The 17,580-nt window shown below is 51.9% G+C and overlaps 2 protein-coding genes across 4 annotated transcripts; both read left to right on the top strand.

The window, feature by feature from the left end:
* Window positions 1–172: 172 nt before the first annotated feature.
* pfkma (phosphofructokinase, muscle a) lies at window positions 173–5,130 on the top strand. The gene is made up of 21 exons (XM_053848720.1): window positions 173–266; window positions 547–620; window positions 703–780; window positions 856–1,045; window positions 1,107–1,272; window positions 1,349–1,393; window positions 2,237–2,345; window positions 2,407–2,502; window positions 2,561–2,653; window positions 2,800–2,925; window positions 2,991–3,055; window positions 3,122–3,185; window positions 3,248–3,394; window positions 3,515–3,585; window positions 3,655–3,742; window positions 3,807–3,959; window positions 4,030–4,256; window positions 4,372–4,483; window positions 4,548–4,647; window positions 4,756–4,861; window positions 4,932–5,130. Exons 1-21 carry the CDS (start codon window positions 179–181, stop codon window positions 5,068–5,070), a joined length of 2,337 nt encoding a protein of 778 aa, XP_053704695.1. The 5' UTR covers window positions 173–178; the 3' UTR covers window positions 5,071–5,130.
* Window positions 5,131–5,976: 846 nt separating this feature from the next.
* Window positions 5,977–17,303, top strand: LOC128750160 (la-related protein 4). 3 transcript variants are annotated; one of them, XM_053850459.1, is made up of 17 exons: window positions 5,977–6,386; window positions 7,268–7,382; window positions 7,457–7,609; window positions 8,025–8,106; window positions 8,227–8,363; window positions 9,120–9,223; window positions 9,282–9,392; window positions 9,459–9,512; window positions 10,310–10,519; window positions 10,904–11,007; window positions 11,130–11,171; window positions 12,494–12,709; window positions 14,104–14,155; window positions 14,226–14,384; window positions 15,459–15,568; window positions 15,632–15,785; window positions 15,849–17,303. In XM_053850459.1, the coding sequence occupies exons 1-17, from the start codon at window positions 6,276–6,278 to the stop codon at window positions 16,227–16,229; spliced, it is 2,295 nt and encodes a 764-aa protein (XP_053706434.1). In that variant the 5' UTR covers window positions 5,977–6,275; the 3' UTR covers window positions 16,230–17,303. The 3 variants fall into 3 exon arrangements, with proteins under 3 accessions (XP_053706434.1, XP_053706433.1, XP_053706435.1); XM_053850458.1 differs by having other exon boundaries at window positions 14,101–14,155; XM_053850460.1 differs by lacking the exon at window positions 11,130–11,171 and having other exon boundaries at window positions 14,101–14,155.
* The last annotated feature ends 277 nt before the right edge of the window (window positions 17,304–17,580 follow it).

Raw genomic sequence — 17,580 nt, 5'->3', positions numbered from 1 at the left:
CTGGAAGAGTCGCCGTGTGTCCCTCTTAGTGTCGCCTGCAGGTGGATGCAGGGTCACGTGTATATTTGGGAGACAGCTGTGTGTGTGTGTGAGAGACAGTGAAGGGGGCGGGGCAGGGCGGGGGGTATAAAGCCTGTCACTTCACTCAGCAGCCCAGACCTCCTCTCTGTCCGGGAACATGCCTCTGAACACGCCGGCCGCAGATCCCACCAGGATGGGTGTGGGACGCTCCATTGCCGTTCTGACGTCCGGAGGAGACGCCCAAGGTGAGGTGCCTTCCTCTGTCCTGAACATCTCCGCAGGGGCTTCCATTGAAAATGGCCTCTTCCAAGTTTCAACCAGAAACGTGGTCCGTCCATTCAGTTTAGGATTCGTAACGCGGGACGGTTCCCTTGACGTTCTTCCCTGATTCAGCTAATTTTAGCTTTGTGACCTTTGTCTGGAATGAAGTTGAGATGGCTGTGGAAACAAGAGCCGGCTATTTGTGTCGCGGCGAATGTCGAAGTTCAATACTCTGACAATTGTGCTGTGACGTCGGTGTCTCAGGAATGAACGCCGCAGTGCGGGCCACGGTGCGAGTCGGACTCTACACTGGAGCTCAAGTTTACTTTGTCCACGAGGTGCGTGGAGATTGTGACGGGTGTCTTCACCTGTTCACCAACACACAAACTTATCTGTGTGTGTGTGTGTGTGTGCGACTAGGGCTACCAGGGTCTGGTCGATGGGGGAGAGAACATCCGTCTGGCCTCGTGGGAAAGTGTGTCCATGATGCTTCAGTTGGTGAGAGGCTCATGTTCCTGTGGATCTCGTGACCTGCAGCAGCTTGTACTCCGTGATCATTTCCACCTCTCTCAGGGTGGGACTGTTATTGGCAGCGCTCGCTGTCAAGACTTCAGGACTCGGGACGGTCGCATGAAGGCGGCCAGAAACCTGGCCAAGTTGGGGATCACAAACCTGTGCGTGATCGGAGGAGACGGCAGTCTGACTGGAGCCAACCAGTTCAGGACAGAGTGGAGTTCGCTGCTGAAGGACTTGGTGCAGGCCGGTGAGTACTGGACTTGACCGACTGGTGGACTGTGGCACAACTGTGAACCTCATGTCCTCAGGCCAGATCTCAGGAGAAGAAGCTCAAAAGTCCTCTCACCTCAACATCGTGGGGATGGTCGGCTCCATTGACAACGACTTCTGTGGCACCGACATGACCATCGGCACAGACTCCGCGCTGCATCGCATCATTGAGGTGGTGGACGCCATCGCCACCACGGCCCAGAGGTCTGCCTGACCTTCTCTCCGAGATGAGGAATGACTAACACTGCATCATTCCTAAAGAGACGTGTCTCTGTTCCAGCCACCAAAGGACCTTCATCCTGGAGGTGATGGGCCGACACTGTGGGTCAGTACTGCTCATGCGTCCTACACTGCAGTGATGTGCATATCTGGTGGGACAGTGGTCTCTCTGCCACTGTGATGATGCTCATGATTCTGATGCATCCTCTAACGCAGCGTTTTTCAAATGGGGTTCCGTGAGAAAATGACCCAGCGTCACCTCATGTGTCCGGAGACAGAGGCGGCGATATGACGCCATGAAGTCATGACAGTGAGAAGGTGTTGAGGAGATGATTCTTTCTCTCCATGTGAAGAGAGGAAGAATCACTGTTGTTATGAAGCAAGTTCAGGCAGAGAAGCCAAGGATTTGTCTGGAAACTACAGTCACATCATGCAAAAGAGAAGTGATCCCATCCAAACAGTGATTTCAAGTCAGTCAACACATCAATGAAGCATGATCTATTGAGCCATATTGCCGCCTCTTTCTGGACACATGGGAAACAAAGACATCTTCTGCCATGTGTTTGTGCAAACAGCCTGGCAACAGAACAAGCCAGTGTCAGTAGCTGCAGTGTTTCACCAGTCAACAGGGAGTTTCTACAGGACTTGAAGCACCAGTGAGCTTTGGCCCAGGCTCCTGTGGTGCTGTCAACCAAGGCGCCGTGGCCAGAGAGAGGGTGAAGAACCCTGCTCTAACATCTCTAACTATCTGGGCTGTGGATCCGTCTCATGAAAGACGAAGACTTGGAACCTCAATTGAAAGATCTGGTTAATTTTTCTGAATGATCCCCACTAGTTTTGCGGAGACAATGGTGCAGCGTCCGTTCACTTCAGCCGAGTGGTTTTCACTGAATTGAATTGCCGCCGCAGCGAACTTGGATGAGTGTGGTGACTGGACTTGCGCATGCAGGTACCTGGCGCTGGTCACGGCTCTGGCATGTGGCGCAGACTGGGTCTTCATTCCAGAGATGCCTCCGGATGAGGACTGGGAGAACCACCTGTGCCGGAGACTGACAGACGTAGGACCAGAGTTTGTCCAGTCTCCGCCGCACCGATGTCACATTGTGGTTTTCCTTTCAGCAAAGAGCCAGAGGGTCTCGTCTCAACGTCATCATCGTGGCTGAGGGCGCAATGTCCAGAGATGGTAGCCCCATCACCTCTGAACAGATCAAGAAGGTCAACAGCGATCTGTGCTGAAATGAAGCGGTGCTGACCCGGTGTTTGTGTTGGCCAGCTGGTGACCGATCGGCTGGGCTTCGACACGCGCACCACAGTCCTGGGTCACGTGCAGAGAGGAGGGACGCCCTCGGCCTTCGACAGAATCCTGGTGAAGTCACATACACGACGTCCGCATTCATGCTCCCACAAAGCATTTACAAGAGACAAGCTTTCCTCTCAGGAGACGGTGGAAATGGAAGTAACTCTGCGTACCTGCGTGTGTGCGTGTGTGTGTGTGTGTGTGTGTGTGAGCAGGGCAGCAGGATGGGTGTGGAGGCTGTCATGGCTTTGCTGGAGGCCACTCCAGACACTCCGGCCTGTGTGGTCAGCCTGTCGGGGAACCAGGCGGTTCGGCTGCCGTTGATGGAGTGTGTCCAAGTGGTCAGTGGTGGTCATGGCAAGGGCGCATCTCCACCATGGTGGCAAACGGTTCCTCTCTGTTGCAGACTAAAGATGTGACCGCTGCAATGGCGGAGGGCAGGTTTGAAGATGCCATCAAACTCAGAGGAAAGTAAGAAGCGCCAGGGTCTGTGGGCAAAAGTCTGAGTTGAAAAGTGAAGGCAGTTTTGTCTTGCAGAAGTTTTGAAAACAACTGGAACACATACAAGCTGCTGGCTCACATCAACCCTCCAGATGTGAAGGTTGGGACACGTAGACAGAGACCTGACCCTCTTTGTAAACATGCGTCTTCTCAATCCGCCAGAGCAATATCAACGTGGCCGTCATGAACGTCGGCGCCCCCTGTGCTGGCATGAATGCAGCCGTCCGGGCAGCTGTCAGGATGGGCATCATCCAGGGTCACTCCATGCTGGCGGTCCACGACGGCTTTGACGGTCTGGCTCATGGACAGGTGAAGAGTCCAGTCGCTCCCAGATCACAAGCTCACTGCCACGTCGTGGCCTCAACACAACTTCTGTTCAAAAGAACGGTGGGTGTCCTGGACTCATGGTGGTGGTTCTTCTCCTTGCAGATCGAGCCGATCACCTGGACCTCAGTTAGTGGCTGGACGGGAAAAGGTGGCTCCATGTTGGGAACCAAGAGGTAGGAAGATCGTGGAAGGGTCATCCCTTCGACAACAGCAAACACAAGTCATCACTCATTTGCCTTTAGAGTCCTTCCTGGGAAGATGCTGGAGCAAATCAGTCAGAACATCTCGATGTTCAATATCCATGCTCTGGTCATCATTGGAGGCTTCGAGGTTCGTCGTCCAGACCGTCAGCTTCTGGCACAGAAGCAGACATCTTCAATGAAATTTGCTTCAGGCCTACGTTGGTGGTTTGGAGCTGGTTCAGGCCCGGGAGAAGTACGAGGAGATGTGCATCCCCATGGTGGTCATCCCAGCCACAGTTTCCAACAACGTTCCAGGATCCGACTTCAGCATCGGTGCAGACACCGCCCTGAACACTATCACCTCGGTTGGTCCCCCGGCAGATCTCTCAACATCGGAGAAGCAGGCTTTGAGCGGCGGGTTTCTATCTCTGGTAGACGTGTGACAGAATCAAGCAGTCGGCGGCCGGAACCAAGCGGCGCGTCTTCATCGTTGAGACGATGGGCGGATACTGCGGCTACCTGGCCACCATGGCGGGTCTGGCTGCAGGTGCAGATGCTGCCTACATCTTTGAGGAGAAGTTCAACATTAAAGATCTGGAAGTGAATGTGGAGCATCTTCTGGAGAAGATGAAGACAACTGTCAAAAGAGGTTTGGTTCTGAGGTGTGTGCTGGCTTGTTTGGACTGAGGGGAGATGAATCACACACACGGACGCACAATGGAGAGAATGAAGAATTATGAGGACCGCAGTTCTTCATGCCAATGTTTGTCTCGTCAGAAATGAAAACTCGAATGCCAACTACACCACCGACTTCATCTTCAACCTGTACTCGGAGGAGGGGAAGGGCATCTTTGACTGCAGGAAGAACGTTCTGGGTCACATGCAGCAGGTGTTCTGCTTGTGTCACGGTATGGTCGAGATGCTTGACTGAATCTGTGCTCTGTCCACTGCAGGGAGGAACCCCGACCCCATTTGACCGCAACTTTGCGACGAAGATGGGGGCTAAATCTTTGCTGTGGCTGACAGAGAAGCTGAAAGAGTGCTACCGCCACGGTACACCTGACTCCCTGCTTCTCTCTCACAGCCAGAATCTTTGTTGTGTCAGCTGCTGAAGGATGACATCGGTCGCGAGTTCTTGACCGAGCTCTTTTGCTTCTGCAGGCCGCATCTTTGCCAACACTGGTAACTCAGCGTGTGTGCTGGGCATGAGAAAGAGGGCGCTCACCTTCCAGCCCCTCGCTGACCTCAAGGAGGACACAGACTTTGAGTAAAGACGTTTTTCAAGCGTCGGCATCAGGCTTCAGTGTGAGAGAACAATAAAGCCCATCTCTCTGCAGACATCGGATTCCCAAGTCCCAGTGGTGGCTGAAGATACGACCCATCATGAAGATCCTGGCCAAGTACAACATCCAACTGGACACCTCTGAGCATGCAGACATGGAGCATGTGATCAAGAAGAGGAGTCTTCTGAAGTGAGCACGCCCAGGCACCTCCGCCGCTTGATTGGTTTGTTGTTCCTGACCGGGACTTCCAATAAAGGTGCTGCTGTCCTTGCCCATTTACATCCTGAACCTTGAACACAAGGCGATGTGACTGACAGAAGCCGGCTGGGCGTCTGCATCGTGCTCATTTGAAGGACACGGCGGAGTCTGCGGTGGCTCACACCATGTCCTTTCTGGGCGTGCATCTTTGTGCTCGTCTGACACTTCCTGAAGTATACTGTGTACGTCTGGTTTCTTATCCCGACGGCAGTCACCGTGGTGTTCAGCCAACGGCGAAGGCTGTTCCAGAAATATGTTCTTTGAATATGTGCACAACCTTCTAACTGGCTGCCCAGCAAGCCTGTCTTCTGGGGCTCAGTGGCGGGAGACAGGGGGGTTATAGGTCGTGGAGGTGAATTCACCAATAACCGTTCACATCTGTGAGAGATTCGCGGCGGTGAAGATGACGTGCTGCTGTCGACAACAGTGTCTCGGACAATGCCAAAAGGCTTGTCTGCGTGTGACCGCATAAACCTTCCTCCACTGAAGACAGTACAGACGCCACGTCGATGCCAGAAGAAACCAAAGGGACTGACAACTGGGAAGACGTGACACCATTGGGGGACAGAAACGAGCACAGAGAGGTGCAGGACACTGTGCTTCTGTCTTTGAACCAGGTGTCCATTGGTGCGCCGAGTGAGAATGTGGTTTGACTGACACATATGACAATCTCCTCTGAAGTGGAGGAAGCAGACGCTACTGTGAGAGACATCTGCACTCGTGAACGCAACTGAAGCTCATTCCGATTGTGATTGGTCGAAGCCACGCCACTCAGCGGGTCAGGGTGCAGGCGGGGGGCGGGGGGAGCGACCGGAACAGGAAACGGTGCTCAGAGGTCACCGAGTCCTCGCGGTGTTTGCTGGGACATCTGAGGGCGCCGAGTGCGGAGCGAGCAGCCCTGTGTGTCCCCGGTGTCCGCTCCGCTTCGCGGACAGAGTCGTGTCGGAGTCAGCATGTCCGCTCCGCGTGGTGCTCGCTAATATCGAGGAGGTTCGAGGCCATTCGCTGGCTGAGCTGAGCTGAGCTGCCGGGCTAAAGCTGCTAGCTGACGGCTGCTGCTCGGTTCGGTCCAGTGTGTACCGGGCGGACTGGTGCGCAGGTGGTGGCAGGCGGGGCCGGAGGAACGCGACGGAGCGGCCGATGAGTTCAGAGCAGAGCGAAGGTCCGCCGCCGCCGCCGCCGCTGCAGGAGGAGGAGGAGGAGGAGGCAGATCCCGGAGCGAAGGACGCGGCTCCGCTGGGGGGCGGCATGGTGAGTGCGGCCTGCTGCGGCTCTGCTGCGGCTAGCTAGCTAGCTAGCTAGCGCTGTGTGTTGCTCACGGTTCAAGTGTATCCATCTGTGTAATGATAGCGATGCATGTCTGTATATAGATATAGATGCATATGTGTGTGTGCGCGCGCGTGTGTCAGATGAAGTGAACGGCCAGGACGAGGAGAATGTCCAGCAGTGAGCGCGGGGCTCGGTGCTGACTCGTCGGTCGCGAGTGGGCTCCGAGCCTGATGCCGCGACTGCATCTGCTCTCCAGGATACGACCACAAGGTCGAAACCGTGGACAGACGGGGAAAAGGTTGCCGGCTGGTCTGTGGAGTGAACGGTGCTGGATCCTCCGCAGCTAATGGGCTAAGAGGCCGGTGCTGCGCAGTCACCTGACCGCCCTGGTCTGGACCAACCAGCTGCCCGGTGCTTCCGTCCCTCCACGGTTCGAACAGCACTCCTCCTGGAGGCTCTCGAAAGGGCCTGCTTTCGGTTTCACAAAGTCAACAACCCTCCATTCCAGTCCGATGAGGTCCGTTAAAGTGGAGGATGACGTCATCCACATCGACACTGTCGCCTCCGTTTTGTGTCACGCGTGTAGGTTACACATGAGAAACGTCGTGTGTCGTCTGACCTGTGGAGTTGAGCTTTCTCCTGGTGGCTCAGGCGACCCCGTCAGCTGGGCTGCTTGGCAGTGACTGGCAAGGTCAGCCTTTTGCCCTAGGAGTCGCCTTTTTAAGTTGAAGGCTGGCACGAGCCGGCTGACTGACCTGCTGCCACTGGTTGTGTGGGGAGGCTGGATGCAGGCCCAGGTGCCACTATGCAAGGGAATTTGTAGTCTTGTGATGGAGAGACAGGCTCAAGTTCTTTCTGTCCAGGTGACCTCGAAGGGCACCCCACTGAACCCCAACGCCAAGGTTTGGCAGGAGATGCCCACCATTGCCAGTGATGTGACCGCGAGCCCTCTGTGCCCCTCCTCTAATGTCAGCGAGGGTGAGCCTTGACCACACACACACATCCTGCTGCTCTGCATGTGTGGCTCTGCCATGACCTGTCATGTCTCCCAGGTTACTCGGACATGTCGTCTCCTGGCTGTAAGGCATTACCATTTGGATTCCAAGATCAGATTCAGAGTAGTGCCACTTCTGAAACAGCGGTCAATGGCATGGACCTGCTGGAGTCCGGCTTTGACCCACCGGAGTCCAACACAGCAAGCTCAGGTAACAGAGTTGTTGGCTTGCACATGTTTGTTTCTCTGTCCCAGTGTTGATCTGTTGGCTTCTGTGTGACCCACCAGTGTTGTTTTGCACTTATTCCTGTGCCTCTTCACTCATTGTGACTGATGGCATGGTTTTGACTCCATGTAATTTTGCAATATAGTATATGCAGTGTGATTAAACGCAGGACTTCTCCCTTCTCCACCGGAAGTGGAGTGCAGCTGGTGCAGTTGTTTTCTTGGTCGCTCATTCTGCCACATCTGTTCCCTGCTGCAATACTGAATTATAATGGCCCTCCAAGACCTAAACCAAACAAACAAAAAAAAGACTCAAGACACAACAGAGAATTGTAGAGTATTGCAAAGTCATGGCAATTGAACATTGCCTAAAAATGGCTCGTGGTGGCTTGATTTTGCAGGAGATTCTAAACCTGAAGAACCCGTTACCTCTGAAAACCTCCGCGAATCTCTGAAGAAGGAGCTGGAGTTCTACTTCTCGAGGTGAGGTTCTGTGGTGAATGACCGGCTGGAGAGCAGGCGAGCTCGTGGATAGTCGCACGATGTGATCTGAAGAATACAAGAGGTCTTGCCTGCTCTGTCATGTCTGTCTTTGTCATCCAGAGAAAACCTCTCCAAGGATCTGTACCTGATGTCCCAGATGGACAGTGACCAGTTTGTCCCCATCTGGACCATTGCGAGCATGGAGGGCATCAAGGTTCTGACCAGTGATGTGGATCTGATCCTGGACGTGTTGCGATGTGAGTTTGTTGGAAAAGTCACAGCTCTGTCAAATACTGACCCGGTGATGAGAAACTGATGCGCAAAGAGGGAAACTGTTGTGACGTTGCAGTGACTTCTCCTGACCTCCTTTCTTCTGTCCTTTGCCCTCCTCCTCCTCCTCCTGTCCTCCACCCTTCTTCTCTGATCCTCCACTAAAATGTCACAACCACCCGATGAGCGTTGAGATTATGAGATCTGAGGGTCTCACACTTGTCTGCATTGCCGTTTGTTTTGTTTTTCTTCCTCCCCTCGTTTTCATTCAGGGTCAAAGTTTCGTGATGCAGGGCTGCTATTTTGGTCGTTGGCATATGACTGCTTGATGACCACGCCTACATGTCTGAATGTAGTGCCAAATATTTGACTTGTGCAGAATGTAGTTGTAGCTGTTGCGCAATTTAACTGAAATATCATCATACATTTGTATTCATGCACTTAATATTGTACTGCTTTCTCTGATTTTCTGACTTGAAATGGTGGTTCTTATTATTATATATTACAGAATTGCGATATAACATGTCAGAACCCCTGTATTGGGATACGTATCGTATCGCAAGATACCTGTCAATACACAGCCTGAAGCTTCAGTCGAGCTTTTAATGGTATAGCACCATCTGATGGTTGTGTCAGAGGTCCAGTTGACAATGTCAGTGTTTGTTTGTACTTTCAGTTCTGTCTGAACAGTCTGCTTCATATTGGTGTCCAGAACCAAACATCTGACCTGTACTCTGTTGCAGCCTCACCCATCGTCCAGGTGGATGAGAAGGGCGAGAAAGTGCGTCCCAATCACAAGCGCTGCATCATCATCCTGCGGGAGGTTCCAGAAACCACTCCAGTAGAGGTGAAGATCTCAGAGGTTTGCCAAGCACTGGGACTCATTCCCCTGTTGCCTGTTTCAGGAAGTAGAGTCCCTGTTCAAGAGTGACAGTTCTCCAAAGGTGATCAGTGTTGAGTTTGCACACAACAACAACTGGTATGTCACCTTCCAGTCGGACACCGACGCCCAGCAGGTCAGTGCCTCCAGGCAGGCTTTGTGCTCTTGTGCTGGCTCCTGACTGCTGTGACTCGTCCGGCAGGCGTACAGATACTTGAGAGAAGAGGTGAAGACGTTTCAGGGGAAGCCCATCATGGTGAGTTGTTCTATCATGATTGCATCACTTGAGGATGTGCCAAAGAAGAGTCACAATTCTCATGTGCTAAGATTCTGTATCAATTTACTGTCCCAAACTCGATTGAAAAGTAAAATAAAATAACCAATTTGTAACCTTGATGTCACCACGCAGCCCGTTCTGGAGCAGGCCCACGCCAGTGTACCACAACACAGCGGGCAGAAAAGGACCTTTTTTCGCTGAAGGCTAGAGTTTGGCTGAATCGGGTTTCGTTGAATGCAGGGAAACACTGAGCTGGCTATGGTGCATAGAGTGTGCGCTGCAAAGCTATCAAACACTGCACCAGCTCTTGTTGTGAGGCATCATGCTGGGATCACAGACTCCTGCAGCAGTCAGCCGCGCACTGAAAGGCACTTTCTGTCATGTGTAACTGAACTACGTATATTTGAGGAATATAGAGACTTTGATGTTTGTCGCCGAAACCGTATGTCATATTGTTTTCATCTAACAGTAGCAACAATTCCGAACAAGCATGGTTAAATGTTTATAACTCCATTTGGAAAGAGACATTGATGTCTGACTTAAAGCAGATTGGAGTATGTGACAATAATAAATAATAATGAGGCGTTATTTATAGAGCTTGTGTTTGTTGCATTTGGTGGGAATGACAAAACCACATTGAGCGGGAACTCGTGGCTCTTCTGCTGAGCCCTGATAGAGACGGCTAAAAAATACTATTTGGTTTGTAGATACTTTGTGTCCCACTGATAGTCAGTTTTGACATCGGACATCTGATGAGTCTGCTTGTGTGTCTGCAGGCAAGGATCAAGGCCATCAATACCTTCTTTGCAAAGAACGGCTACAGAAACGTGGACAGCAGCGCATACTCGCAGCAGACACAGAGCCAGTCGCAGTTCAGCTCGCCGCTCTATATGCAGCATGTATACCCGCAGCAGCAGTATCCGGTCTACGGCATCGTCCCGCCCACCTGGACCCCATCACCGACACCATATTTCGAAACTCCCCTGGTGAGTCTTTGTCAGTGTTTTAAGGTTGTTGGGCTGTGACCAGATGTGGAGGTGTCTGACCCTGTGATGAGAACATGATGCGCATAGAGGGGTGCATGAGTGTGAAGCTGCAGACCGACTCTTCCCGACTCTTCCCGACTCTTCCTGACTCTTCCTGACTCTTCCTGACTCTTCCTGACTCTTCCTGACTCTTCCTGACTCTTCCTGTCTCTTCCTGTCTCTTCCTTCCTCCTCCTGTTTTTCTCTCCACTCCTGTCAGTCCATTGCTTTGCGTTCTCCCGATGAGCATTGAGATTATGAGATCTGAGGGTCCAACTCTTGTGAGAGTGTGTTTGCTCCACCGAGTTTCACTTTGAAAGATGAGAACTTTTGTCTTGTCTGCAGGCTCCATTTCCAAACAGCAACTTTGTCAATGGATTCAGCTCGACAGGACATTACAAGACCGGATCTGGTCCAGTCAACATCAGCCGACCATTCAACAGGAACCGGTAAGTTCTGGTCCACGAGTGACACAGGAACTTGGTTTTTTTTCTAAAGCTGGTTGAAGTTAGATGAGGCTGTTTGATGCTGACGATGAAGAGGGACGCAGCTGAATATCTTTTGTCCGTAGCGTCCCGCTCTACTCAAGAAAGAATGTTATCAATGTCTTCAGGTACCAACGCCCCGTCCCGCCGCCTGCCGTCTCTCCTCATCTCCCTCCACCATCCTTGTTCTTGCCCCAGTCACCCTCCCCACCCGTGTGCATGGTGCTTGCTCCATCTGCGCTCCTTCTCAAATCACTGCGGCTGGTCATGACTGCGGCCTCTCCGTCGTCTCGTTTGCCTGTTGTCTGACCGTTTTGTCAGTCGGGGCTGTCCTGATGGTCAACTCCACCTGAGAACCAGACGTTGGTGTGGTAATACTGAGTCTTCAGTGACTGCTACAGAGGATCCCTGGATAATTCACCGGCACATTATGATGTGAAGTGGTGTTGGGTTCCATAGTGCGATAATGTGAGACGCAGCAAGTCTGTGAACACCTGTGACTGAGCTCACCGTAATGCAAAGGGTGTGCGTCAAGCCAATAGTTGGTGTTGGCTTTGTTTGATCGAGTGGTCCAAATTGGTTTTCTGCCACGGTTGTCTGACTTGTATCAACACATGCAGGGTGCGCTGTTGCGCTGCCACCTCAGAAAACACTGCAGTGAAAATTGTTGGATATTCGATGGACGTCCGCCCCAGTATTGGCGGTGTCGTCCTTGGTTCACTGATCACACACACAGAGGCATCACGAATGCAACAACCCAGCATGATGCCATACCACTTTGATGTTATGATATTGATGTCGCACTTGAACAACACAGGATTGTCACAAAGTGCTGGACATTGGTGAAAACCACAATAAAATAATTCTTCAAACCAACAAAATACACAGAGTGCAATAATAAAATGCATTGAATTCAGCTCAAGCACGAAAACATACCGAGCTAAAAACTGAGAAACGGTGCAGTACGTGCAGCGTGAGTGACGGTGACTGAGATGTGCTGAATCTCTTCTGAGCTGACCATATGGATCTGTTGTCACCTGGGATCAGAGAACGCGCTCTGCTTCCAGTCCACCTGGCGTGTACATGCAGGAACCTTGTCAAGCATGATGGTGACACCAGCAGACAGAAACTGACCTGGACCGGGTCTGATGGAACAATGTGCTTTGTGTTGTTGGAACACACTTTGTCCTGCATGTGGCTGTCGCATGCTGCCAGTTGGTGCTCGTGGTTATGTTGACACACCAGTGTTTCCGTCCAATCCTTCATATTTGTACCATCAGTTTCCTTAACCATTGCTGAAGCTGCGCACGCCCTCAGATGGATCAGGAGCTCCACAGACTGTCTGCTCTTGGTTTTCAAATATGAACGCTTTGGCAGAGGAACATCAGTGGTCACATGACTAGTGCCGTTCTCTTCCTCTGGTTGAACATCTTGCATTCTGCCACTACAGAAACCAGTTGAAGCCACAAGTGAGGAGCAGCAGCAGCAGCAGCAGCAGCGAAGCCTCTGTCCCCCTGGAGAGTCTGACTGGGCTGCGAAGCCCACAACCCTCCCTCGCCAACTCCACCGCTCATGTGGTCCAGACTCCAGCTGAGCTCGCAGTTGCCTTCTCTCATCTCTCCTCACTGGAGTGTGGGGAAGACGTGAGCGCAGCAGCTCGTGGAAGGTCAGTCCTTGCAAGTCCCCTGCTGGTAGTGATGGGCTGATGAGGCTTTGTGAAAGAGTGTCCTGACTTTGGCTGCATAATAGATGGCGCTTTTGCTTAAAGATTGAAATTGCTGTTCCAGTCCAAAGATTTTTGGGCAGAGGAGGATCTAGTGCAGGGTACTTACCCTTCTCCAGAGCAGATCTAGTCATAGAACTTGAATCATAACGCTACTCTTGAATTCATTCACTGTATTTAATAGGGCTGGGATTTGATTTGAAAAAAAAAATGAATCTAGAGAGTTTGTGAGGAATTCATCTCAAAGAATCGCACTTTAATGGTATCAGAATATTGGCCAGAAGAAGCCACGTTCTTCCATGTGAATGAATGTGGTCTATGACTGAATCCAATGATGGAGCCACACGTCCATTTAAACAAGACAATATTGTCTCTCCTGCATCAGTTTGACATGAAACCACCATGGTGGCTGTATTCAAGTCTTGACATCACCTGAGTTCAACTCAAGCTCTTTTCATGTCTTGGTCATATTTGAAGTCCATCCAGAGTGGTGGAAACCCTGGACCTTGTGCAGTGAAAAACCTCCCTGAACCAAAGCAAACAGATGCTTTAGTTTGCTTTGGTTCAGGGAGGATTCCTCCATGTTTGTTGTTGTTGTTCTCATCCCAGCTGCATCAGTGGCATCAGTGGAGCAGGAACTCCTGCACTGACAAAGCTTCCCTGCTGTCTGGAGAGCACACTGTTCAATCGTAATAATGTTGTAGTTATCTTGTTAAAGTCCCACCGCTAGTATTTAATCGATTTGCAGTGAAACCAACTGAAATCTTATGAAATGACATGAAACCATGTGATCATTGCAAGGCAAAATGAAGACTCCAGGCTCCAGTCATAATCATCAACTCGACTAAAGAAAGAAGCACACGAAATGAAAAACTGGGCGTGTCATAAATGCAGTTGTGGATTTTCAAAAAGTGACAAAACAATATCATAAATAAAGAATAAGGTTAAGTGCAATTGAAAGTATGGTTGTAAATTTTCCTATTCATTTTTTAAACTTTTTTTAGACTGTTGGGGCTACGGCATCACTTTCTTACCTTTCTTTTTCCTTTCCAAGAATTTCTCCATAGTTGTTGCTTTTCCCATGATGGTGGCTGTCTTCTTCCTGCCTGAAGTCAGTTGAAAGACGCACTAAATGGCGGGGCAGTGTACTAAAACTGAGTGTCGCGCTACCCTCACGGCCCAAAAGGTGGAACACCAAAAACTTTGTGCGGCCCAACCTATAGTGAAGAATTACTGACCTAGTGGGCTCTGAAATTGAGGACTGTTTCATGAAGCCTCATGAGTTCATCACCACTGCCTTGACCCCATCACTGACTGAGCTCTCTTGCTGTCAGAAGGGGCGCGGCATTCAGAGGAAGCCGGAGGAGACGGGAGGACGAGCGCACCGCAGTGAGTAGTGGCCTCCCCATCGTTTTGGTGGAGAGATGCTCTCGCTCATGCCCTGTTGTTGTCGTCACAGCGACTGCCGGCTCTCACAGAGGTCAAAGTGTCTCCTCCCAAGTTTGATCTTGCAGCCACCAATTTCCCTCCGCTTCCTGGCTGCGTGGTCAGCACTCAAGGAGAGCCAGTTCTGGAGAACCGGATGGCAGACGTTGTGCGTGGACTGTACCGGGAAAAGGTGAGAGCAGAGTCCTGTGGATGGCGATAACTTACTGTATACCATATCCCGCCAAACACAATCTCCACGATGACAGTTCTGCACCTCACCATAAACTGGATAAACACGCGGCTCACTGGCTGCATCGGACCTGCACACGTGAACATGAGGAGACGGTGACGGCGCCGCGCTCTCCAGCTCCCCGGCGTGTGACAGTTGTGGAGAGTGTGGTGGACTTTGGTTCACCATGGTCGTTTGAACCTTTGATCATGACACTGGTGGACTCTGACTCTCTGGATCCCTGTTTCTTTGATGAGATGGAGTGGTCAGGTTCTCTGTGGCGCTCCTCTGCCTTGGTTCACATCAACACATGCAGCTCTCCCGCTGCCAAGGTGACAACACGGTGGCGTCCTCTTCCGCGTCCCCATGAGGCTTCACTGATGGAGGACACACTCTCACAGGCAGCGCTAATGCTAGGAGCCGCCATTAGTTAGGGACCATCAACAAGTTCTAAAGCCTCAAAGTCTGAGTGACATCTTCAATAAGGCCATGGAAAACAAGCATTTTAGGAGAGAGAGAATTGTGACAAGGTTTTTCACCACACGAGACAAAGGACTGACCGTTTGGATCATGATCTGGAGAATAGACTCTGACTCCATGATCATTTCTTCACCTGATGGTTTCAGCATCTAGGAACTGTGTCCAGACTGCTCCATAGTTCAACTGTTCAGAGACATGAGACACAGCAGACAGACAGACAGACAGACGGCTCCATTGAAGCCCTAAATAAAGCTGGCAGAGCAGCCTGTCAGACACCAGCGGCTTCTACCAGAGACCTGGAACATTGAGTTGCTCATCTCTGCACTGCAGACTTCACTCTTCTATTGAGACGTCAACAGACCGTGGTGTTGGAGACAAACTCCACTCCTGAGTTCCATCATCAAACAGTGAGACTGTAGTGTCCAACACATGGAGGAGAAGGAACGTGGCTTTATCCTGACCATTATCGTTATTGCTGAAATGACAACATTTATCCTGATAACCTTTCTGTCCATATCACCCGTGCCTGCTCTGGAACTGTTCCTGTTTTTCCAGACGGAGCGCGTCAGTAAAGACGTGGGTCCAGTTTCAGTGCCCGTCACGGAGCAGGTGCCGGTTTCAGCTGTGGGTTTGAGCGAGCCGCCGCCTGCAGCAGTGCCCTCGGGGTAGGAGCGCATCGATTGGCAACACGTCCGTGCCGAGCCGAACACGTCCTTTGTCTGTTCCAGACTTTCGCTTCAGGAGAAAATTCCCGAAGGCACCAAGCCAACCGGCCGTACCCCTGCTCAGACCCTGACCAGCTCGCCGTCCCAGCCTGTGACCCAAAGACCTGCCCCGACACAGGCTGCAACGCCGGTTGTTGCCGCCGCCGCTAGCGTCCAGGTCAGTAGCCTGTGCTCTCAGGCCGCCTCTCACCTGCACGCTGACTCATGCCGTGTCCCTCAGGAGCCTCGGAAGCTGAGCTATGCTGAGGTCTGCCAGCGGCCGCCCTTGCCCCCTGCAGCACCCACCCCCGCGGCTGCGCCAGGTCAGCCGCTCCGGGAACTCCGTGTCAACAAGGCAGAAGACTCCGCATCCAGCTCTGGTCCAGGTGGCAAGATGGAGAAGAACCACGACGAAGACGGAGACGGGGGCTGGGAATGTAAAGAGGTGCGGTCGCCCCGGGAGACAGACTCTTCCTCATGCTGCCGCAGTAACGGTCCCCGGGCCACTGGAGGCCTCAAGTTCCTGGAGCACAGGCGTGCTCCTCTGGTCCGGCGCAGCTCACCACAGGGTTACAGACACACGGGCAAAGAGCAGAACGTCCCGCCCGCCTCGTCCAAATAAAGACTGCAGCTGAAGAGAGAGCTCTATATATTCATGGATACAGACAATGATATGGAGAGGTGGAGGACCCCCGTCATCTTCGCCACGTGTTTCATGAAGGAACCTGAAATCATTTAAAGTGCGATTTGCTCCTCTGTGGTGCAGCAGGCGTCCTCGCCCTCCGGCCGCTTCCAACCAAGACCCCACACTTGACTGACGTCTGTCCATCTCGTGATTGTTGAGCAGAACGATTGAAGTGATCTGGCCATGATCCCGTTCCTCCTGCGGACTGAAGCATCGCGTGTGGTGCCATGTTTTTCCACGGCTTGGTGCTGCTCCCAATGGACCTGCCAGCTCGGTCCAAAGGTCTTCAGAGAGTTTGGCTTGTCATCTGCTGGTGCTTGAAAACCTTGGACTGCGTGAGCGGTCTGTGCTGGCTTCACACTGAAAGGGACCCTGAGGAATGTGCAGCTGCTGTTGGATTCCTAGTCCACTAGAGTCAAAGATTGTTGTTGTTGAGTGACCCAGTAGGTAGACGGCTGCGGCAGGACGTCAAGGTTCACCTGGGAGCACGGGTCCAGCTCAGTTTGTGCTAGACTTTTGGCCTTTCTTCTCAGTTTAAGCTGGAGGTTTTAATTTTGACTGGCAAGATTTTAAATGTATTTAATTTAATTGTCACACTGTTCGCCCAAACTTGGTTGGCTGGTTTCCCCCAAATTTGAGTGGCTTTACACTGATGAGAGACGAAATGACAAGGTGGTGGATGACGGAGCAAGACCCTCATCCTGGAGAGCGAGCGTCGGCCCACCCCAACGAGGATCAATCACTGGGATCTGTTTGCTGCCCGGGTCACAGCCACCCTGCGACCCGTTGAAGAAGAAGCAGAAGAAGATGCACTAACTTGTTTCTGAGGATAATCTTACTGAAGAAGAATGTGAAATCATTTTAGAAACTGCTGGTTTATAGTGAGGGGCCTCGGGGAATCTTTCTGACTTGTGGCTTCCTCTTGGTGGTTCGGGATCTAGTGACTTGGTGAGTGAGACAAATCCTAGTCCTGTGCAGGGCATCACCAAAAATAAATTATTTTGATTTGGACTTCTGAAGGCTGCCTCACCTTTCATGCACACGCACGCACGCACACGCACGTTGGCCTTCATGTGGACGTGCCACCATCTCCTCTCATCACCGCTGTTTCTGGGATGTGTCATGAAGAGGTTGTGGAAATGGATGGAGAGCCCTGATGCAGGTTTATGCTGTCGGTCTCACGAAGTGGCACTGAAAGGGTTGAAAGAAATCTGGAATCTGAGGCGCCTTCGGTGCCAACCCAGGTCTCTCCACACAGCTGGCTGCTCTGGGGTCCTTCAGCAAGGTA

This window comes from Synchiropus splendidus, chromosome 18, assembly GCF_027744825.2.
Source record: "Synchiropus splendidus isolate RoL2022-P1 chromosome 18, RoL_Sspl_1.0, whole genome shotgun sequence".
In the NCBI taxonomy this organism is placed as follows: domain Eukaryota; kingdom Metazoa; phylum Chordata; class Actinopteri; order Syngnathiformes; family Callionymidae; genus Synchiropus; species Synchiropus splendidus.
Note: the sequence above shows the minus strand (reverse complement) of the source record. Positions and strands in the feature narration are given on the sequence as shown.